The 25422-nt window shown below is 40.7% G+C and overlaps 1 protein-coding gene across 1 annotated transcript in view; it reads right to left on the bottom strand.

Moving 5' to 3' along the window:
• TMEM130 (transmembrane protein 130) overlaps window positions 1–25422 on the bottom strand; it is a 108784-nt gene that overhangs the window by 14265 nt on the left and 69097 nt on the right. The window contains exon 4 of the mRNA XM_053694235.1: window positions 196–398. Coding sequence (XP_053550210.1) covers window positions 196–398 — 203 coding nt within the window. The remainder of the gene's footprint in view (window positions 1–195; window positions 399–25422) is intronic.

The raw sequence follows: 25422 nt of genomic DNA, 5'->3' as shown, positions 1-25422 counted from the left end.
TCCATGTAGGTAGATAATAGATAAATTGATAGAACTATGCAGATTGAAGAAAAATAATAGATATCATATATATATATATTAGCTACTTATATATTATGTAGATGAATATTAGATAAATACTAGATCTAAAGATTAACAGATTTGTTTCAAATATTATAGAATTGATAAATATGTTGAAAAAAAGCTCTGACTCACCTGAATGATAAACTTTGATGCTGTAAAAATCTTGCAGACTGCTCACATCATTTTTTGCTTTGACACTAAGGCAATACCTTCCTGCATTATTAAATTCATGTCTTAAACTGAAGATTGTGTCATGTATTTCCAATGGGTGGCACTTATCTCCCTCCAAATACACACAGTCTGATTTGATCAGCCAGCAGATAATGAGAGGATAACTGGAAAAAATAAAAAAAAATTAGATGTACATAGTATGAAATTCACACGCATTTCAACATGTGCGTATGTGAAACTGTGCAAGGTGCAATAAAGTGTACTCTGAACTAGGCCACATGTTAAAGGGATACTAAACCCACATTTTTTTATTTCATTCTAATTTACTCCTAATATAACATTTCCTTCGTTCTCTTGCTATCTTTATTTGAAAAGCAAGAATGTAAGCTTAGGAGCCAGCCCATTATTGGTTCAGCACCCTGGGTTGCTCTTGCTGATTGGTAGCTAAATGTACCCACCAATCAGCAAACGCTATCCAGGGTGCTGAACCAAAAATGGGCCGGCTCCTTAGCTTAGATTCCTGCTTTTTCAAATAAAAATAGCAAGAGAATGAAGAAAAATTGATAATAAAAGTAAATGAGAATGTTGCTTAAAATTGCATGCTCTATCTGAATAAAGGAAAGAAAAAATGTGTGTTTGTATCCCTTTAAGACAATCCCGGCACACTTTGAATATCTTACTAAGCTTGTCACAACTTTTCTGGTCAAAGATAGTTAGGTGGTTTCACTCCGAAAAGCAATAAAGGTAAACATGTGTCTAGACAACCATATTTTCTGCCAAATTTGCTATTAAACACCAATCCCAGGATATATCACTATTTTCTATTTTAATAACACGTTTGGTATAGTGTGATTGTAATAGAAATATATCAAAGTAAGTTTGCACAGTACAGAACGGTTTCACCACTGTTATTAATATAGGACATGTTTGGTACATTGCGTTTGCGATATTAGAGCTAGACATGTGCGTTTTGATTCGTTCCGAATCTAAATTCGGATGAATTTGTTAAATTCGGAGATTCGGATCGATTCGAATTTCCGAATAACCGTAGTACTGAATCTACTGAATAAATCCGAATTAGTTCGGATGGCTATGGATTACACTAGTATTGTACAGTATATTAGGTTATATCACTCTGCTATGGGTTACACAAATTATACAGTACATAATACAAGTCTAATACACAGAACATCCCACCTAACACATACCGAAATTCCAAATTTCCGAATCGAACCGAACCGAATCCAGCCAAATTTATTCGAATCCGAATGAATCCGAAACGAATCCGAAACAAATTCTTTCAAATTTTTCCGAATTCGAATCGATTCGAACCGAAATTCGAAAACATCCGAATCGATCCGAAACGAAACAAATTTTTTGGCCGTGCACAAGTCTAATTAGAGCTAAACAAGTACAATACAGTGTAAACTTACAGCGGCTATAAAAATACAATATTAAAAAAAAAAACACGTACATTTCTAAAAATACGTTTTACATAATACACACTATTGTAAAATTAAAAAACACAGCTACCGTCTTCTATGGGATATTAAAATCTCATACATTAAAGGCTAGATTACAAGTGGAGTGCTAATATATCGTTTGTAAGTGTGCAATAAATAACCAGCCATTACAAGTGGCTGGTTATTGCTACCGCAAACGTGCGGTAGCAATTAGCACTTATAATATTAACCAAAGAATGTGCCCCAAAATGCCCCCAAAATACAGTGTAGTGTATTTCTCTTGTAAGGTGTATCCAGTCCACGGATCATCCATTACTTGTGGGATATTCTCATTCCCAACAGGAAGTTGCAAGAGGACACCCACAGCAGAGCTGTTATATAGCTCCTCCCCTAACTGCCATATCCAGTCATTCTCTTGCAACTCTCAACACGCATGGAGGTGGTAGGAGAGAGTGGTGAAAAATAGTTAGTTTATTTTCTTCAATCAAAAGTTTGTTATTTTTAAATGGTACCGGAGTTGTACTATTTTATCTCAGGCAGAAATAGAAGAAGAATCTGCCTGAGTTTTCTATGATCTTAGCAGGTTGTAACTAAGATCCATTGCTGTTCTCACATATGTCTGAGGAGTAAGGTAACTTCAGCGGGAGAATGGCGTGCAGTTTATTCTGCTGAGGTATGTGCAGTTACAATTTTTTCTAGAATTGGAAATGCTAGACAATGCTGCTGATACCGGATTAATGTAAGTTAAGCCTGAATACAGTGATTTAATAACGACTGGTATCATGCTTACTCTCAGGGGTAATACCCTTATAAAAATGCAATATAAAACGTTTGCTGGCATGTTTAATCGTTTTTATATATGCTTTGGTGATAAAACTTTATTGGGGCCTAGTTTTTTCCACATGGCTGGCTTTATTTTTGCCTAGAAACAGTTTCCTGAGGCTTTCCACTGTTGTAGTATAAAAGTTACAGTTGGTGCAGTTAAAATTACAAACTGTGACATCCAGCTTCCCTCAGGAGTCCCCTGTATGCTATAGGACATCTCTAAAGGGCTCAAAGGCTTTCCAAAGTCGTTTATTGGGGAAGGTAGGACCACAGCAGGCTGTGGCAGTTTGTTGTGTCTGTTAAAAAACGTTTTTTTGATCCGTTTTTGAATTAAGGGGTTAATCATCCATTTGCAAGTGGGTGCAATGCTCTGTTAACTTATTACATACACTGTAAAAGTTTCGTTTGATTTACTGCGTTTTTTCACTGTTTTTCAAATTTTGACAAAATTTGTTTCTCTTAAAGGCACAGTAACGTTTTTTATATTTACTTGTTAACTTGATTTAAACTGTTTTCCAAGCTTGCTAGTCTCATTGCTAGTCTGTACAAACATGTCTGACATAGAGGAAACTCCTTGTTCATTATGTTTAAAAGCCATAGTGGAACCCCCTCTTAGAATGTGTACCAAATGTACTGATTTCACTTTAAGCAATAAAGATCATATGCTGTCTTTAAAAAATTTTATCACCAGAGGAATCTGACGAAGGGGAAGTTATGCCGACTAACTCTCCCCACGTGTCAGATCCTTTGACTCCCGATCAAGGGACTCACGCCCAAATGGCGCCAAGTACATCTACGGCGCCCATAGCGATTACTTTACAAGACATGGCGGCAGTTATGGATAATACACTGTCAGCGGTATTAGCCAGACTACCTGAATTTAGAGATAAGCGAGATAGCTCTGGGGTTAGACGAAATGCAGAGCATACTGAAGCTTTAAGAACCATGTCTGATACTGCCTCACAATATGCAGAAGCTAAGGAAGGAGAGCTTCAGTCTGTGGGTGATGTTTCTGACTCAGGAAAGAGATGCAACCTGATTCTGATATTTCTACATTTAAATTTAAGCTTGAACACCTCCGTGTGTTTCTCAGGGAGGTTTTAGCTGCTCTGAATGACTGTGATACAATTGCAGTGCCAGAGAAATTGTGTAGACTGGATAAATACTATGCAGTGCCGGTGTGTACTGATGTTTTTCCAATACCTAAAAGGTTTACAGAAATTATTAATAAGGAATGGGATAGACCAGGTGTGACGTTCTCTTCCCCTCCTATTTTTAGAAAAATGTTTCCAATAGACGCCACCACACGGGACTTATGACAGACAGTTCCTAAGGTGGAGGGAGCAGTTTCTACTTTAGCAAAGCGTACTACTATCCCTGTCGAGGACAGTTGTGCTTTTTTAGATCCAATGGAAAAAAAATTAGAAGGTTACCTTAAGAAAATGTTTATTCAATAAGGTTTTATCCTACAGCCCCTTGCATGCATTGTTCCTGTCACTGCTGCTGCGGCGTTCTGGTTTGAGTCTCTGGAAGAGGCTTTACAGGTAGAGACTCCATTGGATGACATACTTGGCAAGCTTAGAGCACTTAAAGGATTACTTTCCGTTATAATTTTTAAGCCAAACAACTAACATATTAAAGTTAATAAATATTAATTAAAACCTACTGACCTATATTTTCTCCAAAACGAAGTTTCATAACGTTCTAAAAGTTATATCTTTTATTTGCCGATGATGTCACGTTATCCTGCCCACTATTTTCAGCACTGCATGTTCAAAATACTTAAACCAATGAAATTGTGTTTAAAGCGCCATTTTGAAACCTAGATATTGTAAACGGATTGGTACAGAGCAAAGGATACCTGCAGAGTGGGTGTGGAAAACAATTAAATTTGCAGACAAGATTTCTGATATACGGTAGAGATATGTTAATGAAATGCTATTGATAAAAAGCGTATTTGGGGTAGTTAGTTAGTAACAGGCATAGAAAATATTTACTTACAGTGGCCCTTTAAGCTAGCCAATTCCTTTGTTTCTGATGCCATTGTTCATTTGACTAAACTAACGGCTAAGAATTCTGGTTTTGCTATACAGGCGCGCAGGGCGCTATGGCTTAAATCATGGTCAGCTGACGTGACTTCAAAATCTAAGCTGCTAACATTCCCTTCCAGGGGCAGACCCTATTTGGGCCTGGTTTGAAGGAGATTATTGCTGATATCACTGGAGGAAAAGGCCATGCCCTTCCTCAGGACAGGTCCAAATCAAGGGCCAAACAGTCTAATTTTCGTGCCTTTCGAAACTTCAAGGCAAGTGCGGCATCAACTTCCTCTAATGCCAACAAGAGGGAACTTTTGCTCAGCCCAAGACGGTCTGGAGACCAAACCAGACCTGGGACAAAGGTAAGCAGGCCAAAAAGCCTGCTGCTGCCTCTAAGGCAGCATGAAGGAACGGCCCCCTATCCGGTAACGGATCTAGTAGGGGGCAGACTTTCGCTTTTCGCCCAGGCGTGGGCAAGAGATGTCCAGGATCCCTGGGCATTGGAAATTATATCCCAGGGATATCTTCTGGACTTCAAAGCTTCCCCCCCAAAAGGGAGATTTCACCTTTCACAATTATCTGCAAACCAGATAAAGAGAGAGGCATTCTTACACTGTGTACGAGACCTCCTAGTTATGGGAGTGATCCATCCAGTTCCAAAGGAGGAACAGGGACAGGGTTTTTACTCAAATCTGTTTGTGGTTCCCAAAAAAGAGGGAACCTTCAGACCAATTTTGGATCTAAAGATCTTAAACAAATTCCTCAGAGTTCCATCATTCAAGATGGAAACTATTCGTACCATCCTACCTATGATCCAGGAGGGTCAATATATGACTACAGTGGATTTAAAGGATGCTTATCTTCACATTCCGATAACAAAGATCATCATCGGTTTCTCAGGTTTGCCTTTCTAGACAGGCATTACCAGTTTGTAGCTCTTCCCTTTGAATTAGCTACAGCCCCAAGAATCTTTACGAAGGTTCTAGGGTCGCTTCTAGCGGTCCTAAGGCCGCGGGGCATAGCAGTGGCCCCTTATTTAGACGACATCCTGATACAGGCGTCAAACTTCCAAATTGCCAAGTCTCATACGGACGTAGTACTGGCATTTCTGAGATCGCATGGGTGGAAAGTGAACGAGGAAAAGAGTTCTCTATCCCCACTCACAAGAGTTTCCTTCCTAGGGACTCTGATAGATTCTGTAGAAATGAAAATTTACCTGACGGAGTCCAGGTTATCAAAGCTTCTAAATTCCTGCCGTGTTCTTCATTCCATTCCGCGCCCTTCGGTGGCTCAGTGCATGGAAGTAATCGGCTTAATGGTAGCGGCAATGGACATAGTGCCATTTACACACCTACATCTCAGACCGCTGCAACTATGCATGCTCAGTCAGTGGAACGGGGATTACACAGATTTGTCCCCTCTACTAAATCTGGATCAAGAGACCAGGGATTCTCTTCTCTGGTGGCTATCTCGGGTCCATCTGTCCAAAGGTATGACCTTTCGCAGGCCAGATTGGACAATTGTAACAACAGATGCCAGCCTTCTAGGTTGGGGTGCAGTCTGGAACTCCCTGAAGGCTCAGGGATCGTGGACTCAGGAGGAGACACTCCTTCCAATAAATATTCTGGAAGAGCGATATTCAATGCTCTTCAGGCTTGGCCTCAGTTAGCAACTCTGAGGTACATCAGATTTCAGTCAGACAACATCACAACTGTGGCTTACATCAACCATCAAGGGGGAACAAGAAGTTCCCTAGCGATGTTAGAAGTCTCAAAGATAATTCGCTGGGCAGAGACTCACTCTTGCCACCTATCAGCTATCCATATCCCAGGTGTAGAGAACTGGGAGGCGGATTTTTTAAGTTGTCAGACTTTTCATCCGGGAGAGTGGGAACTCCATCCGGAGGTGTTTGCACAATTGATTCATCGTTGGGGCAAACCAGAACTGGATCTCATGGCATCTCGCCAGAACGCCAAGCTTCCTTGTTACGGATCCAGGTCCATGGATCCCAAGGCGACGCTAATAGATGCTCTAGCAGTGCCCTGGTCCTTCAACCTGGCTTATGTGTTTCCACCGTTTCCTCTACTCCCTCGACTGATTGCCAAGGTCAAGCAGGAGAGAGCATCAGTGACTTTGATAGCGCCTGCATGGCCACGCAGGACCTGGTATGCAGATCTGGTGGACATGTCATCCTTTCCACCATGGACTCTGCCTCTGAGACAGGACCTTCTATTTTAGGGTGCTTTCAACCATCCAAATCTAATTTTTCTGAGGCTGACTGCCTGGAGATTGAACGCTTGATTTTATCAAAGCGTGGCTTCTCCGAGTCACTCATTGATACCTTAATACAGGCACGAAAGCCTGTCACCAGGAAAATTTACCATAAAATATGGCGTAAATATCTTTATTGGTGTGAATCCAAGGGTTACTCATGGAGTAAAGTAAGGATTCCCAGGATATTATCCTTTCTCCAAGAAGGTTTGGAAAAAGGATTGTCAGCTAGTTCCTTAAAGGGACAGATTTCTGCTCTGTCTATTCTTTGCACAAGCGTCTGGCAGATGTTCCAGACGTTCAGGCATTTTGTCAGGCTTTATTTAGAATCAAGCCTGTGTTTAAACCTGTTGCTCCACCATGGAGCTTAAATTTGGTTCTTAAGGTTCTTCAAGGAGTTCCGTTTGAACTTCTTCATTCCATAGATATCAAACTTTTATCTTGGAAAGTTCTTTTTTTGGTAGCTATTTCCTCGGCTCGCAGAGTCTCCGAGTTATCTGCCTTACAATGTGATTCTCCTTATCTGATTTTCCATACGGGTAAGGTAGTCCTACGTACCAAACCTGGGTTTTTACCTAAGGTGGTATCTAACAAGAATATCAATCAAGAGATTGTTGTTCCATCCTTGTGTCCTAATCCTTCTTCAAAGAAGGAACGTCTATTACACAATCTGGACGTGGTTCGTGCTTTAAAGTTTTACTTACAAGCTACTAAAGATTTTCGACAAACATCTGCTTTGTTTGTTGTCTACTCTGGACAGAGGAGAGGTCAAAAGGCTTCGGCAACCTCTCTTTCTTTTTGGCTAAGAAGCATAATCTGCTTAGCCTATGAGACTGCTGGCCAGCAGCCTCCTAAAAGGATTACAGCTCATTCTACTATAGCTGTGGCTTCCACATGGGCCTTTAAAAATGAGGCTTCTGTTGAACAGATTTGCAAGGCGGCGACTTGGTCTTCGCTTCATACTTTTTCAAAATTCTACAAATTTGATACTTTTGCTTCTTCGGAGGCTATTTTTGGGAGAAAGGTTTTACAGGCAGTGGTACCTGCCTTGTCCCTCCCTTCAGCCGTGTACTTTAGCTTTGGTATTGGTATCCCACAAGTAATGGATGATCCGTGGACTGGATACACCTTACAAGAGAAAACACAATTTATGCTTACCTGATAAATTTATTTCTCTTGTGGTGTATCCAGTCCACGGCCCGCCCTGTCATTTTAAGGCAGGTAATTTTTTCATTTAAACTACAGTCACCACTGCACCCTATGGTTTCTCCTTTCTCTGCGTGTTTTCGGTCGAATGACTGGATATGGCAGTTAGGGGAGGAGCTATATAACAGCTCTGCTGTGGGTGTCCTCTTGCAACTTCCTGTTGGGAATGAGAATATCCCACAAGTAATGGATGATCCGTGGACTGGATACACCACAAGAGAAATACATTTATCAGGTAAGCATAAATTGTGTTTTTATCAAAAAATAAAGATAGCAGCATTTTTATTTTTTAATAAAACTGCACTAGGCAGTACTTTGGGGGTAAAGTTGGCAGCTGTGGGGTGTTAGAAAAAAAAACAGCACTAAAAAGTGCCTTTATATTGCAGTCTATGGGAACGGTGTGTTCCCAGTAAATATATATGTATATTCTTATATACATATACTGTATATTTATGTGTTAATATGTGTATATACACATAAATATATATGTACTGTATATAATCATATACATATATATTTAATATTTGCTTCCATCGCTGCGCTACTTACCCCTTACGCTGCGCTAAGGTTCTGTGAGGTCTCAGACGGCATCAGAACGAGGCTCCCATTGGAGCCTATGGAAGCACGCTCCCATGATTGAAATGCTTCCCAGCAATGTGAACGTGAGCTCGCTTTCACATTGTTGTCAACTTGTAATACCAGCCCACATTAACGTGCGCTGGTAATACACAGTGGAGCACAAATATTGTTTTTACGAAAGCGATATCTCCACTTGTAAGCTGGCCCTAAATCTTGTTCCTTTTTAAGAACACACCAAAAGTTAAAACATTTATTTATATAACAAATTTATTTTAAATGCATAATATAGTATATACAGTATATTACATACAAATAACAAACTACGTATACCTGTACAATATACCCACAATCCTTCAGCTCCTCCGTTTATTATTAAAGAATTTTTTTTTGTTTTTTATCAACAATTGTGATTGCATACATATTGAATATATAGATGTTCCATGTTGCGAACAATATCTGCCTGCTTAAGTAAACCTTTTTACACATATCTGTCGCACCACCCTTTCAGTGGCGAGATTAGCAATTGCAAGAAATGTACTTAATATACAGTGAAATGTGCATATTATTTGGTAACTTTTACAAAACAAAACTTAGTTTTCTATTTTCTGAATGCACAGTATATGTTGAGTAAAGATACTTTGAAAACATGCCCCCACCCCACTATGGATACATTCACTGGCGATGTGGGCGAATAGTTGAACAGGTAGCGACCCCTATTATTTCCTATGGAAAGCACCACTTTTCTGTAGAGCAAGGGTCAGCCCACCTTTTTATAACATTTCGCCCAGTGGACAGATTGCAAGACTCGCGATACTGAAATTAGCATTTTATGTTGATCTAACAATCCTTTTATCATCGGGCCTTAATACCATTTAATGTCAATGAACTATTAAAACTTTGTTTTCTTGATATACAAGCACTTCTTTAAAATCATCATAGTTTTAAGAAAAATAGAAAAAGTATTTTTTCATTTCATTAAAGGGTCAGTCTAAACCTTAAGTCTTCTTAAAGTCTTAAGATCTGGGCTGCATCTACACTGTCAGGAAAAATGTGCAACAGCTTGTCACTGGGGCAGTACCCTCAAATGTACACCCGCTGTAGCCTTTAACATGGGTACAAATTGGTACCCTTGAAGATTGTACCTTTTGTGACTAGATTGGACCTCAATGCTGTTATGAGCTGCTTATTCTATTTTCATTATTTTATATGTTTAACCAAACTTTTCCTTTTCTTTTACTGAACTCTTTCCTGAAACTGCAGATATATTACTTCTGTATTTTCCAATAAGTGATGTATCTTTAACAACTTACTTTTAGCCTAATAAGTATGTATCAGTACATCTTAAAGTTATGGCTTCTCCCATACAAAGTTTTCTAAATATCTGAAACTCAAGGTAAAATCCAAGGCTTCTCTGTACAGTATCAGCTTCTCAATCCAATTTGCCAACTAGCCTCTGGTCACATTCCAAGAAAACATATCTCCCAAATTTTAACATAGAGGACCTGTTTTTTTTTTCCCTTTCCTAGTAACCACTAATCACGCGAGATTTATTGGCCAATCATTATCAGCCAATTAGCTCTCTGCTTTGTAAGGAACTGTAATAGTATAAAAATGCATGTATATGAAAATGTGTTAGTCTTGCGTTGCTGTGTTTTTGTGCTGGGACACTGTTGCAACAGTGTAATAAAGATTACCTCTCCTGAGGTGAGCCCTTGTTTGATAAATATCTGGTCTGGACCTCTTTATTACTGCACCTGAGACGAGCTCACTCACGACAGTAACTTGGCGACTCTGGTGGGACGTGCTTCAGGTCGACCTTCCGTGCCTCCCTGGCTGGGAACCAACATCTGCGCGCACCCATCTGATTCAGGTCTATAGCTTACCTGTGGGAGGTTTTGTCTTGTTGGCCAGGGAGTCCCGGGGGGCGATAAGGGAGTACGTCCTGAGGAACAGACCACAAACAACGGACACAATCTACCCCTTGGACCATTCTGTGAGTGTCTTCTTGTCTTTTGTGTTCATGTACGTGTAATATATGTTGTGGGTCTTTTACCCTGTTTTTGTTTTATATACTGGATCACTATTAAATTCAGTGGGACATCTGTCTGGCAGTTAAACACCATTAGGGTGCCAGCCCACTATAAAATAAAGTTTCAGGTGGTAGGGATTTTACAGAGGCAGAAATAGTGATCCAAGACATATTGTGACTTGAGACTATAGTGCTAATCTCTCCCGCTAAGCAGGGACGTTGAGGTAGTGTCCGTCCGGTAACTGCAGGGACTTGATTGACTATAGTGCTAATCTCTCCCGCTAGGCAGGGACGTTGAGGAAGTGTCCGTCCGGTAACTGCAGGGACTTGATTAGGGATTAAAGTGAGGTGTGGATTTTGAGGAGTTAAAGTGCCCCTGTTTTTGGTCTAATTTTTGTAGACTGGGCACTTTGTCATCAAAATTTACATTCACTTTAAGGAACAGGGATATAATAATGGGATCCCGGTTGTCTAAAGTAGACAAAGACTCTCCCCTTGTTAAAGTATATGCAAATTAGGGAAAACTCAGTACTGCTTGGTTATAAAAAAAATAGACTTTATACTTTGTTAACATTGCTTTAGAATAAATGCTGGGAGTGAAATATTTGAGGTATGCGAGTTGATATGAATTCTGTGTACGATTGCTGCAAAAGAAAGCTGGCCTTGATGTTTGATGCAGGCTGGAGCTGTGTGTGTGTGTGTGTATCAGGAATTCTTAGCTAAGAAATTTGATGATGTAACGATTTGCTTGTTATTGCTGTAACTTGGTTTTAAAGTCATATGTATGCTCTTAATTTTGTGCGCCAATAATAGCATTTTTTTTTGTTTTAAGTGATATTTGTTTTATGTATGGGCTGATAAGAGAGTTAATGTGTTTCCATCTGTTTGAGGCATATAAAATATATGCAAGTGAAGTAGCTAAGGACTTTGAAAGTGCGATGGTGTGTGGGATTTTTGTCACGCTCTAGTAAATATGAGAGTTTTTCTAGTATATGATGGGTTAAGTATGTTGTATTTCCAGGTTTGGCCTCCCAGATTAATTGAATCTAACAGAGGAACACATTTCACAAGTAATATTATTCAGCAACTGACATTAGCCTTAGGCTTTACTTGGCATCTCCATACCCCTTGGCATCCAGAAAGATCAGGCCAAGTGGAAAGAAAGAACCAAACCCTAAAACAGACTATTGCTAAAATTTGTTCTCAAGCAAGCCTTAAATGGGTAGATGCTTTGCCCCTAGCACTGTATTGGACTCACACAAACCATAGGGGGACCCTCTAGCTCTCACCATATGAACTATTGTTTGGTAGGCCACCTCCTTTGTATAGTGCCAACACTTTACACCTGCCTGACCTTGCAGTAGGTGATGTATAATTAACTGCCTATCTTTTGCAACTGCAAAAGCAATTACATTCTCTCCACAGACATGTCTCTCTCTCTCAGCCCTTGCCATTGGATGTGACTGCACACCCCTTCCAGTCAGGTGACTCCATTTTGGTCAAGACTTTTCAAAAGAAGCCACTGCAGCCTCTCTGGAAAGGTCCCTTCCTGGTTTTGCTGACTACTCCAACAGCTATCAAAGTTGCCAAGGTCGACTCTTGGATCCACTACTCCAGGTGTAAAAGATACAGCCCAGAAAAAGAAGCAGCCTTCAACAAGCCAAAGAAAGAAGAAGCTGGGGCAACCAAGGCCTCTGAAGAAGGGGTAACCAAGACCCCTGACGACGATTGGTTAATTCAGACCCTTCCGGGTTTGAAACTCAGACTAACCAGAAATAGTGAAATCTCATTAGCTGAATGAGTGAAACTGAAAGATCTGTATTTCTAACTCTTATTTTCATTGTCTCACTCCTCTGTTGATATCTTGAGTAACATCCCTCAATATGTCTCCTTTGTTTTGTGTCACACTTTTGACCATGCTCTCTTACTCTATTTCTCAATATGTGTCTTCTGGTCAGTGTGTTTGTCCTAACCCCTTTACTAAATAATCTTGTTCTGGTAACCTTGTATCTGTGGCAGTTTTCCCTCCCACTACTAGCTGCCCAACAAGTAATTATACTCAAAGTTCGTATTTAAAGGTCCTAAGGGGTTTGTTATCCAGTCTATTTGCATAGCCCCACTAGTGAATGTGATTTGAAAATTATGAAGTGGGTAGCTGAGAAATGAAAGTCACCCCTTCTTGCTTGACGTTCCCCTGTAACTACCTCTGCCACAACCCCTATTTACCCCCATGATTCTTTCCCCATAATGATAATTTACCTAATGCCCAATTGTCCACAGAGAACTATTCTTTAGGTGAATGGGGACTAAACTCACACGTTGTCCTACTCAAAACTATAGCCAATCGCACAGAGGGCAATTGTTATATTTGTGCTCACATTCCCACTCATCATAAGGGGGGCATTCCTCTTATGGGTATTAATGTTGATTTGTTTACCTTTGATTTATCTACTTTAATTCCTCCAGGTACACCATTGTTCAACCTATCAGGTAATTTTATCTCTTTGGGAGGCACCTCATATGGTACTATCTGCAGGGAAATTGGCCAAGGTACGGTGAGATTGAGTGCCTCCCTATGTGAGTATGTAATCTCCAGTAATGGCACTCATTTCCGGCTGGTAAATTCCTCTGGTATGATCCTAACTGTGAATCATAATCTCACTGCACTTTTTTGTTTCCTCCAGGGCCCCAATTGTACTTTTGTTTCCCCATCCCTTGTACAATCTTTCCTCAGCAGACCACCCCCTGGGTTGTATTGATATGTGGACAGACAGCAGTGTCAGTCCTCCCTGGTAACTCTACAGCCATCTGCTTCCTGGGTGTGGTAACCCCAGCCATCCGTGTTGTCCCCACGCTGCCCTTGGGCCCAATTCGCAATAAACGTGAATCTGAAAGCTTGCTGCCCCCCCTTGTCCAACAGTATGCTGGAGATTCAACTGGTTGAGCTATCCTCCCGGCCGTTGGTGTCTACCTGAATCATCAGGACATCATCATGTTATCTGTGATACTACAGACCTTCATGAATGAGAGTGCAGGAGTTGTTCAGAGTGTGGCCCAAGAGTTGAAGGAGCTTAGACAACTAGCATTGCAGAATAGGATGGCCCTTGATTACCTCCTGGCTTCCCAAGGAGGGGAGGGGGTGTAGTCTTGTGAGCAAAGAATGTTGTACCTATGTTACTGATCAATCACTTAATTTGAGTCACCATCTCACAGTTATTAGGTCCCTATCCCAGGATGTCCAAGATGTGATTGATGACAAATTTGGCCTTGGAGGTATTTTTAACCATCTCTTTGATTGGCTACCTAATTTGGGATGGTTACACTCCCTTTTTCTGTATGGCATTGTTATTATAGTATGCCTTATACTGATGTGTTGCTGTATACAATGTGTACCTGGTCTAATCTCTACATGCAAGAATGTTTTCACTGTGTCTCATTCTTCTCCCAATACTTGTTTCCCTCTATCCATTTTGAATCTCCCCACCATGTTGAGATCTCTCTTGACCCTGATTTCTTTTGAGTTCACCTACTTCTCTCCTACTCTATGTCTCTTTTGACCTCTTGATCTTACAATGTTATTGCCTACCCACCAGCTGTGCCCTAAAATTCCCTGTCTTATCCCTATGCAGGATGCACTACGTCCCTAGGATCGTCTAGAACTTTCCTACATTGGGAAACTGGCCACGGAGAGACCATGGACCATCATCTACCTTGATGGCCAACCCAGTCGTAGCCTGTATACCCATAACCCACTCCTTTTTCCCTCCCTGGTGGTTTCTATTTCTTCATTGTCTTTCTGTATTGTTTTATTTTGCTTTCATATTGCATTACCTTATACTTACACTCTCTATATTTCCTTCACAGGTGCAGAATTCCTTCACCTCCCAAACATGCCATGATACTGCCTGACAACCCACTATTCGCCATCAACTCTGCAAGAATGATGGGGATTGTTAATTGTTGTTAATAAATCTTGGAGGGGATGTTTCTGCACTATGTCATGCCACACACATATGTCATGCCACACACACACATATACAGCATAGGAATGTTTAGGTAGTTGTCCACCCGATGGCGACTAGCGTCCGGTAATAGCGGAATTGCCTACTACCTAATAACTTCACTCCTACCTTGTTTTTGCTTACCCTCTTGTAGTCCTGTGAACCATCTTGGACGCGAGCACCCATGTACTAATAGCATTGTGATTGTCAAACCGCCATGAGTCGCATTTACTTTTTGTGATCGCGGCACTTTGACGTTTGCGATCAAAGGGGGGAATGTTATGAGCTGCTTATTCTATTTTCATTATTTTATATGTTTAACCAAACTTTTCCTTTTCTTTTACTGAACTCTTTCCTGAAACTGCAGATATATTACTTCTGTATTTTCCAATAAGTGATGTATCTTTAACAACTTACTTTTAGCCTAATAAGTATGTATCAGTACATCTTAAAGTTATGGCTTCTCCCATACAAAGTTTTCTAAATATCTGAAACTCAAGGTAAAATCCAAGGCTTCTCTGTACAGTATCAGCTTCTCAATCCAATTAGCCAACTAGCCTCTGGTCACATTCCAAGAAAACATATCTCCCAAATTTTAACATAGAGGACCTGTTTTTTTTTCCCTTTCCTAGTAACCACTAATCACGTGAGATTTATTGGCCAATCATTATCAGCCAATTAGCTCTCTGCTTTGTAAGGAACTGTAATAGTATAAAAATGCATGTATATGAAAATGTGTTAGTCTTGCGTTGCTGTGTTTTTGTGCTGGGACACTGTTGCAACAGTGTAATAAAGATTACCTCTCCTGAGGTGAGCCCTTGTTTGATAAATATCTGGTCTGGACCTCTTTATTACTGCACCTGAGACGAGCTCACTCACGACAATGCTATGGTATCATAATGTACCCTTAAAAATGGTGCAAATTTGGCCTCTCAAGGGTACTGCCCCAGTGACAAGCCATTTGTACCTCATGATGGCAAATTTGTACTCAACACAGCATATTAAAAATGCTGTTCCATCAAACTTAATATATACCATTCAAATATGCATTCACCTAAGTGTATTTGTTCAGACAGTATTTCATTAGCCACACTGCAGTTTGATAAGTTTGGATAGTGTAGCCAAATAGCAGGTCCTATGACTGCTATAGGAATTCTTGAAAGAATCAGACTAAACAACCAGTTGCAAAAGGAGGTAATTAAAATTGTTTTATTTCACTCTGTACTAGACTCTAACAACACCCCATTAAACTTAGGGAGATGCCACATAAAACATAAATAATAGAAAACAACATAATAATTAAATATAACTCTAATGAAAGGAAGTGGGATTCAGGGGAGCGATAAATGATAAAATTCAAAACCATACATTGAATTGTCTCTCTATGCAAAATATATGCAAATTAGTCTATTTACCCAGTACAAATTTTGGTGATGAACCTTCTACCAATAGAGCTGTGTTAAACATGTCAAGGAACTTTCAACCAATGGCGCTATGGCGTGTTACACAATGTCCATGTATGTGACTGGGGAACTGTTACAATTTTTTTTATTTATTTTTTAAAAAAGGTTCTTCAAAAGCTCTTGTTTATTTTATAGAATTTAAAACATTTTTTTTCCTTTGTAATTTAAGTTAATATATTTGCTTTATGTTTAAGAGCTATCATCTTGATGCTCTAAATATAAACTTTAAAATGTTAAGTGCTTGTGTGCTATTTAGAGCCAGCAATGCAGTGTCATTGAAGATATGGGTTATTAAGAATTTTTGTTGCCTTGCCCACTTCTTGTATATTACCAACAACCATTGAACATTAATTATTTTGCTGTACAACATGTATGTTGAATTCATTTTTGGTGACTGCCAGTTATGTCTTCATTGAATAATTAAGGTGCACAAATTATATGGAATTGCAGGGTTTGGACCCCTTGAACCACCCATCCCCCTCAACCTTTTATTCACATGAATGATTGTACCTTTTTGGGGGGATTAAATGGTACACACATGGACCCTTTGACAGTTGGAAACATATTTGTACCTTATTTACTGCTAAATGGTACATATTAGTTCCTTAAAGTGTAATTATGATCCATTGAGGGTACAACCACAGCAGTTGTACCCTAAGTGTTCACAAACGGACCCTTTTTTTGACAGTGTATGCACTCTGCTGAATAGCATTGACAGTTTCTTGAATCCAATTAGTGAGTATTTTGAAACTAGTGAAGCCTTTAATGCAGCCCAGATAGTTATGTCATCAGTGGGCAGAGCTTGGCAGGCATTTCAAAGTGACCAGAAATAATAGTCATTTTAAAATAATTTGTTACTGTTACTGCTGCACTATATAGAAAGGGGCAGGCGGCTATGTGCAGCTTAATCTAAGGTAAGACTTTAAGATGACTAAGGTGTAGACTGTCCATTTAACATCAGGAAGCATAACATAGACTTTTCTAGGTATAGCTGAAGGATATTATGCACCCGACTGATTATTGTAGCACCCAGACTTCCTACCAGCCACACATTTGCAAGGAAGCCCTTTCTTTATATGTAATTTTCTCTGTACAGAACAAGGAGAGAGGTAAATCAGGAAAAAGGGGTTTGAAGGGATATTAACCTCTTAAGGACCGGTCATTTTAGAGCAAATAATTTTTAGCATTTTTGATATCACTTTATTTAAACAGAAATAGAGCATTGTATTTTTAATTACCTTTTAATACTATATATATTTTTTAATAGCTAACTCAAGGGGGTATATTTATTAAGCAGCGGATGCTGCTTTTTCCATGTGAGCCTTCTGGCTCGCCGAAAACAGAATTTAAGAAGCAACGGTCTTAAGACGGCCACCTCTATGGGGGCGGACTCCAGTTATCTTGATCAGATACGATCGGGATGATTGACACCCCCTGCTAGTGGCCGATTGGCTGCGAATGTGCAGGGAGCGGCATTGCACAAGCATTTCACAAAAAATGCTTGTGCAATGATAAATACAGAAAACGTAAGCTGTCGGCATTTAGCGATGTCCGCCCACCATTTGATGAATCTACCCCAAAGTATTGATCTAGGCCCATGTTGGTATATTTCATGCCACCATTTTGCAACCAAATGTAATCATATTAAAAAAAAAATGATAACTTTTTCACAAATTTTGGGTTTCTCATTGAAATTATTTAAACAACTACTGCAGTCATAAGACAAATGGTTGTAAAAGCTTCTCTACGGTTCCCTTTGTCATAAACTGCTGACATGTGTGGCTTTTCCATTGCTCCCCCAATCAAAGAGAAGGCATCCCCAATTTCAAATTACACACTTCTGCCAAACATAACAGGATGTACCCTGTATTTAGGCAACCAAACTCAGACAAGCACCCCCACTTTTGAAGCCTATTCTAACCCCAGCCCCCCTCTGACCTACCAAGAACTCTTCACAATACCTTTGCCTGTAAGGAAACCTTATCCTTAAAGGGACACTGAACCCAAAGTTTTTAATTTTGTGATTCAGATGGAGCATGCAATTTTAAGCAACTTTCTAATTTACTCCTATTAGCAAATGTTCTTCATTCTCTTGGTATCTTTATTTGAAAAGCAAGAATGTAAGTTTAGATGCCGGCCCATTTTTTGTGAACAACCTGGGTTGTTCTTGCTGATTGGTGGATAAATTCATCCACCAATAAACAAGTGCTGCCCAGGGTCCTGGACTTTCTTTTTCGAATAAAGATAGCAAGAGAATGAAGAAAAATTGATAATAGGAGTAAATTAGAAAGTTGCTTAAAATTAATGCTCTATCTGAATAACGAAAGAAAAAAATTGGGTTCAGTATCCCTTTAATTATGTCATACAGGATTTATCTGTATAAATGCAAGAGCTGTTACAAAAAACAAAATTTATGCTTACCTGATAAATTTCTTTCTCTTGTGGTGTATCCAGTCCACGGGTTCATCCATTACTTTTTGATATTCTCCTTCCCAACAGGAAGTTGCAAGAGGACACCCACAGCAGAGCTGTCTATATAGCTCCTCCCCTAACTGCCAACCCCAGTCATTCGACCGAAGACAAGCAAGAAAAAGGAGAAACTATAGGGTGCAGTGGTGACTGTAGTTTAAAAATAAAAAACACCTGCCTTAAAGTGACAGGGCGGGCCGGGGACTGGATACACCACAAGAGAAAGAAATTTATCAGGTAAGCATACATTTTGTTTTCTCTTGTAAGGTGTATCCAGTCCACGGGTTCATCCATTACTTGTGGGATACCAATACCAAAGCTTTAGGACACGGATGAAGGGAGGGACAAGGCAGGCACTTAAACGGAAGGCACCACTGCCTGTAAGACCTTTCTCCCAAAAATAGCCTCCTAGGAAGCAAAAGTATCGAATTTGTAGAATTTTGAAAAAGTATGAAGCGAAGACCAAGTCGCCGCCTTACAAATCTGTTCAACAGAGACCTCGTTTTTAAAAGCCCAAGTGGAAGCTACCGCTCTAGTGGAATGAGCTGTAATTCTTTCAGGAGGCTGCTGGCCAGCAGTCTCATAAGCTAAACGGATTATGCTTCTCAGCCAAAAAGAAAGAGAAGATGCCGAAGCCTTTTGGCCTCTACTCTGTCCAGAGTAGACAACAAACAATGCAGATGTTTGACGAAAATCCTTAGTAGCTTGTAAATAAAACTTTAAAGCGCGAACTACATCAAGATTGTGTAAAAGACGTTCCTTCTTTGAAGAAGGATTAGGACACAGTGACGGAACAACAATCTCCTGATTGATATTCTTATTAGATACCACCTTAGGAAGAAACCCAGGTTTGGTACACAAAACTACCTTATCCGCATGGACGATCAGATAAGGGGAATCACACTGTAAGGCAGATAACTCTGAAACTCTTCGAGCCGAAGTGATAGCTACCAAAAACAGAACTTTCCAAGATAAAAGCTTGATATCTATGGAATGCAGAGGTTCAAACGGAACCCCTTGAAGAACTTTAAGAACTAAATTTAAACTCCATGGCGGAGCAACAGGTTTAACAGGCTTGATTCTAACTAAAGCCTGACAAAACGCTTGAACATCTGCCAGACGTTTGTGCAGAAGAATAGACAGAGCAGAAATCTGTCCCTTTAAGGAACTAGCTGACAATCCCTTCTCCAATCCTTCTTGGAGAAAAGATAATATTCTAGGAATCCTGACTTTACTCCATGAGTACCCCTTGGATTCACACCAATGAAGATATCTACACCATATCTTATGATAGATTTTCCTGGTGACAGGCTTTCGAGCCTGAATCAAGGTATCAATGACCGACTCGGAGAAACCACGTTTTGATAAAATCAAGCGTTCAATCTCCAAGCAGTCAGACGCAGAGAAATTAGATTTCGATGTTTGAATGGACCTTGGAGTAGAAGGTCCTGCCTCAGCGGCAGAGTCCATGGTGGAAGGGATGACATGTCCACCAGATCTGCATACCAAGTCCTGCGTGGCCTCGCAAGTGCTATCAAAATCACCGAAGCTCTCTCTGCTTGATCTTGGCAATCAGACGAGGGAGGAGAGGAAATGGTGGGAACACATAAGCCAGGCTGAAGGACCAGGGCGCTGTTAGAGCATCTATCAGCGCTGCCTGGGGATCCCTTGACCTGGACCCGTAACAAGGAAGCTTGGCGTTCAGACGAGACGCCATCAGATCCAGTTCTGGTTTGCCCCTTAGTTGAATCAGCTGGGCAAATACCTCCGGATGAAAAGTCTGCCGACTTAGAAAATCCGCCTCCCAGTTCTCTACTCCTGGGATATGGATAGCTGAGAGATGGCAAGAGTGAACCTCTGCCCATAGAATTATCTTTGAAACCTCCAACATTGCCAGGGGGCATCTTGTTCCCCCCTGATGGTTGATATAGGCTACAGTCGTGATATTGTCCGACTGAAATCTGATGAACCTGACCGCAGCTAGTTGAGGCCAAGCTTGAAGAGCATTGAATATAGCTCTCAGTTCCAGAATGTTTATCGGAAGGAGGGCTTCCTCCTGAGTCCATAAACCCTGAGCCTTCAGGGAGTTCCAGACTGCGCCCCAGCCCAGAAGGCTGGCATCTGTCATCACTATAGTCCACTCTGGCCTGCAGAAACTCATTCCCCTGGACAGATGGACCCGAGATAACCACCAGAGAAGAGAATCCCTGGTCTCTTGATCCAGATTTAGCAGAGGGGACCAATCTGTGTAATCCCCCTTCCACTGATTGAGCATGCAAAGTTGCAGTGGTCTGAGATGTAGGCGGGCAAACGGAACTATGTCCATTGCCGCTACCATTAGGCCGATTACTTCCATAGACTGAGCCACTGACGGCCGAGAAGTGGAATGAAGAGCACGGCAGGAAGTTAGAAGTTTTGATAACCTGACCTCTGTCAGAAAAAATTTAATTTCTACTGAATCTATCAGTGTTCCTAGGAAGCAAACTCTTGTGAGAGGGGAGAGAGAACTCTTTTGTTCGTTCACCTTCCACCCGTGAGACCTCAGAAAGGCCAGAACAATGTCCGTATGGGACTTGGCGATTTGAAAAGTCGACGCCTGTATCAGAATGTCGTCTAAGTAAGGAGCCACCGCTATGCCTCATGGCCTTAGTACCGCCAGTAGGGACCCTAGAACCTTCGTAAAGATTCTTGGTGCTGTGGCTAACCCGAAGGGGAGAGCCACAAACTGGTAATGCCTGTCTAAGAAGGCGAACCTGAGGAACTGATGATGATCTCTGTGAATCGGAATGTGGAGATAAGCATCCTTTAAGTCCACGGTAGTCATATATTGACCCTCCTGGATCATAGGGAGGATGGTTCGGATAGTCTCCATCTTGAAGGATGGAACCCTGAGAAATTTGTTTAGGATCTTGAGATCCAAGATTGGTCTGAAAGTTCCCTCTTTTTTGGGAACTATAAACAGATTTGAATAGAAGCCCTGCCCATGTTCCTCCCTTGGAACTGGGTGGATCCCTCCCATAACCAGTAGGTCTTGAACACAATGTAAGAATGCCTCTCTCTTTATCTGGTTTACAGATAATTGTGAGAGATGAAATCTCCCCGTTGGAGATGAAGCTTTGAAGTCCAGAAGATATCCCTGGGAAACAATCTCTAATACCCAGGGATCCTGGATGTCTCTTGCCCAAGCCTGGGCGAAGAGAGAAAGTCTGCCCCCCACTAGATCCGGTCCCGGACCGGGGGCTACTCCTTCATGCTGTCTTAGAGGCAGCCGCAGGTTTCTTGGCCTGCTTCCCCTTGTTCCAAGCCTGGTTAGGTCTCCAGACTGGTTTGGGCTGGGCGAAATTTCCCTCTTGTTTTGCATTAGAGGAAACTGAAGCTGCGCCACTCTTGAAGTTTTGAAAGGAACGAAAATTATTCTGTTTGGCCCTCAACTTATTGGACCTATCCTGAGGAAGGGCGTGACCTTTACCTCCAGTAATATCAGAAATGATCTCCTTCAGACCAGGCCCGAATATGGTCTGTCCCTTGAAGGGGATGTTAAGAAGCTTAGACTTAGGGGGGGCGGAGCCAGCTTTGAAACCAGACGGTCGCACTTCTTAACAGCTCTAACCAACCTATATACAAAACTCTAAATAAGCGACTGTCTGTGCTCAAATATCTATCTATTTGACCACTAATGAAGTCCTGAAGTCTCAGCCGTTCCTAACGACCCCTTTTTTTTTTTTTTTTGGAAGGGAGCATTACTGCAGCAACAGTCTTCTAAGACCCTGGTGCGTTTAACACTGAATGTGTGGCCTGCAGCAGCCATCTTGTGGCCTGCTTAGCACCTCCAGTTGAGAACAAAATTTAACCAAAGTTTATTACTTTGTAATCCCCAATCTGGGGCACCACTACCCTATCTAAACATGGAGGAAGCAGAACTTATTATGGACAAAATACATATCTTTTTAGACAAATGTAGAGCTGCACTTGGTCAGCATGCTTCAACGGAGCCTAAGCAGGCAGCGACAACGCTCACAAACCACGCTGCTCACTCGCCCATTCTGGATATCTCAAAGAATGGGGGAGCCACAGGATTGCTGAGCCCACCGTTTACTTGGCACCAAGTACAAAACTCTGTGGGAATGGATCACAGGGCGGCAGCGAGAAACCACACAACTCTGTCACAGATTCATATTGCCGCATCTACAGCGCTTCGCTTGGAGGGGCCGTGGAAACAGAGGAAAATGGATCGCAGACTACAAGTGCTTCTAACACAAGAACGGGATCGTGTCTGTAAAATTTCTATGTGGCATACTTCAGACCTCCCTCCAGCAATAGCGGAGCCGTATAGGTTCCTTTGTAATGAAGCCGAGTTCTTGTCGGCTCTTCTGTGGCTGCGGTCGTCATTAGAGCAAGAGCATGTACCTCAAACGCAGCATGTTACCTACGGCCTTAGAAGTGGAATTGGCTAATCCTGCAAAAGATGACCCTGCTCCCTTGCTTGGTATTTTTGGGACTGATAACGTGCATTCTTCTTATCAGACTAAGATTTATTTAGTATATTGTGTGCTGTTTTCATTTACCTGCTTGTTCTTAATCTCATCTATTATTACATATGTTGTAAGTTTCAGTTAGATATGAGCTGACTGGGGTTTTTTTTTTTCTTTCAAGGACTCTGGCTTTAATATGTATCTCACAACAACGCAGCGGATGGCTGCAGATGCAATTTAAATCTGCCTAATTACCAATGATATTGTCAGTTACTCTATCACATTTAAGCATAAACATACTACCTAGCAGTTTATTTATATATCTTTGTCATTACTGCATTTTATGGATATGCTACACTTCGTTATAATATTTACCAGCAAAACTCTCCTGTGGAACGCAAACAATATTTACATTCACCAAGCAATGTTATGTTCCTGAAAAGAACAGTACACCCCTTAGTGGCTTTAACGCACTTTGAGAACGGCTAGGTGCAAAAAACATGGGGCTCCTTAACATGCCAGTTTAAATTTGGGCTTCTTTGGACTGGCATGTAACACGGATGTACCACTATACCACCACCTTACATAATATTTACTGTTTAGTGTGTATGTTGTGTTTAGATTTACGCATACTTGTATCTCATATACCCATATCCTTATTATGCTTAGAGGCTTTGTTTAAGTTCTTATCTAGAGCCTACACCTAAAGCTGGCATGGTTCCTCCAATAGTCTGTTTAACCATGTTTTGTTTATATAGTTCTGTCTTGCCCGTTTCTAAGCATTATATGCAGCCTCCACTATCCTTTTAAAAAAAAAACCACAATCCCTATAATTAGACATATTTCCATTTTCCCTGTCTATGCCATATTGTGATATCTATCAAACCCTGACTGATAATCTATATGTTTGCTATAAATGGTCTTACTCACTGGTGTTCTCTCTGGAAAGAGTTTATATTACCTAGCATAACCCCCTGTTTTTACAGCTTTCTTTTTAATCCAATTGTCCACTCTATGTCTCATACCTTTAACATTACTTTTAGCACGTTCATAATATAATTTATGCCGCATCCATTCACAGCACCCCTAGGAGCCCACTACCACTACCTTGTTCTCTATTTTAAATTGACCTTTGCAACGTATTGGTTGTACACTTGCTTACAATCTAATCTTTTCATTTTACAATTGCTTAACCTCAACATTACTGTTCTTTGAATTTCTAACGTTCCAGACCAAGGATAGGATATATATGTACTCTGTAATTCTTAGGATGTTGGAACTATTTGTATATAGCCCCTGCTTAATGGTCTTGTATGGTGACGCCGCCGGCGGCCGAGGTGGTGAGCCATACGTATCACGATTAATTACATCTCATGCAAGGGGTTATGTTCAATCCTCGCATGCCAATAACTATACTGGGTTATCTATGTCTATTTGCTTTCTTTCCTTTCTGCAACAGAACCTCTAAAGCCATTTAAATAGAAGTTAGAATTTGTGCTATAGCTTAATCTTTTGAGCCTGATAGGGCTACAATGCGATTTACAGCTTTGTTACATAACAGTAGTGGATAGGTTTCTAGTGTAGGCTGGACCTGCTCTGTTACTCTCATATCCCTACTCATGGTATACCACATAAGTTGCATAAACTGTATTTCACTTACCACCTCCTCCCCCCCCCCCCCCCTGTAAGGTACCTCCTAATGCTGGAGGGCTATCTATATGGCTTATCTTGTCTATGCCATACTCTAACAAAGCGACCATTCAACTTACTTAGTTCACAGCATTTCCCTCATCTACTTTAATAATTTACATAATCTATGAGTAGTCCTGAGGATTCATTATTACTCCCAGTTAACACCCCTCCTGTCTTATGTTGCATAAATCTTCAGGACCTCAGGAACAAAACTGTTGTTAAATTTAAAAAAAATCCGAGGTTTATCAATGAGATCCAAAAGTGGTCTCCTCAGTTATAATTTCCTTCCTTCGCTTCATTACTAGCTGTTACTTTTGTTGGCCCAAGAGTAAACTATTGCGTCATATTGAAGGTTCATGAAAGATTAGCATCTTATCTGTATAATATTTGCAAACTATGTAATTTGTTGACTATACGTCTATTTCATGTCTATTTTATTACTCATGTAACATTGAAGCCTTATCTAATGTGACATAAGAATTTGTTACTATGATCTATGTATGCCTTTAACTAAACCTCAATTAAAAAAAAAAAAAAAAAAAAAAGAAGCTTAGACTTAGAAGTAACGTCTGCTGACCAGGACTTAAGCCATAGCGCCCTACGCGCCAAAATGGCAAAACCTGAATTCTTAGCCGTTAGCTTGGCTAAATGAAAAATGGCGTCAGAAATAAAGGAGTTAGCT

The sequence above is a fragment of the Bombina bombina genome, chromosome 11 (genome assembly GCF_027579735.1).
Source record: "Bombina bombina isolate aBomBom1 chromosome 11, aBomBom1.pri, whole genome shotgun sequence".
In the NCBI taxonomy this organism is placed as follows: domain Eukaryota; kingdom Metazoa; phylum Chordata; class Amphibia; order Anura; family Bombinatoridae; genus Bombina; species Bombina bombina.
This window is presented reverse-complemented; position numbering and strand designations above follow the sequence as displayed.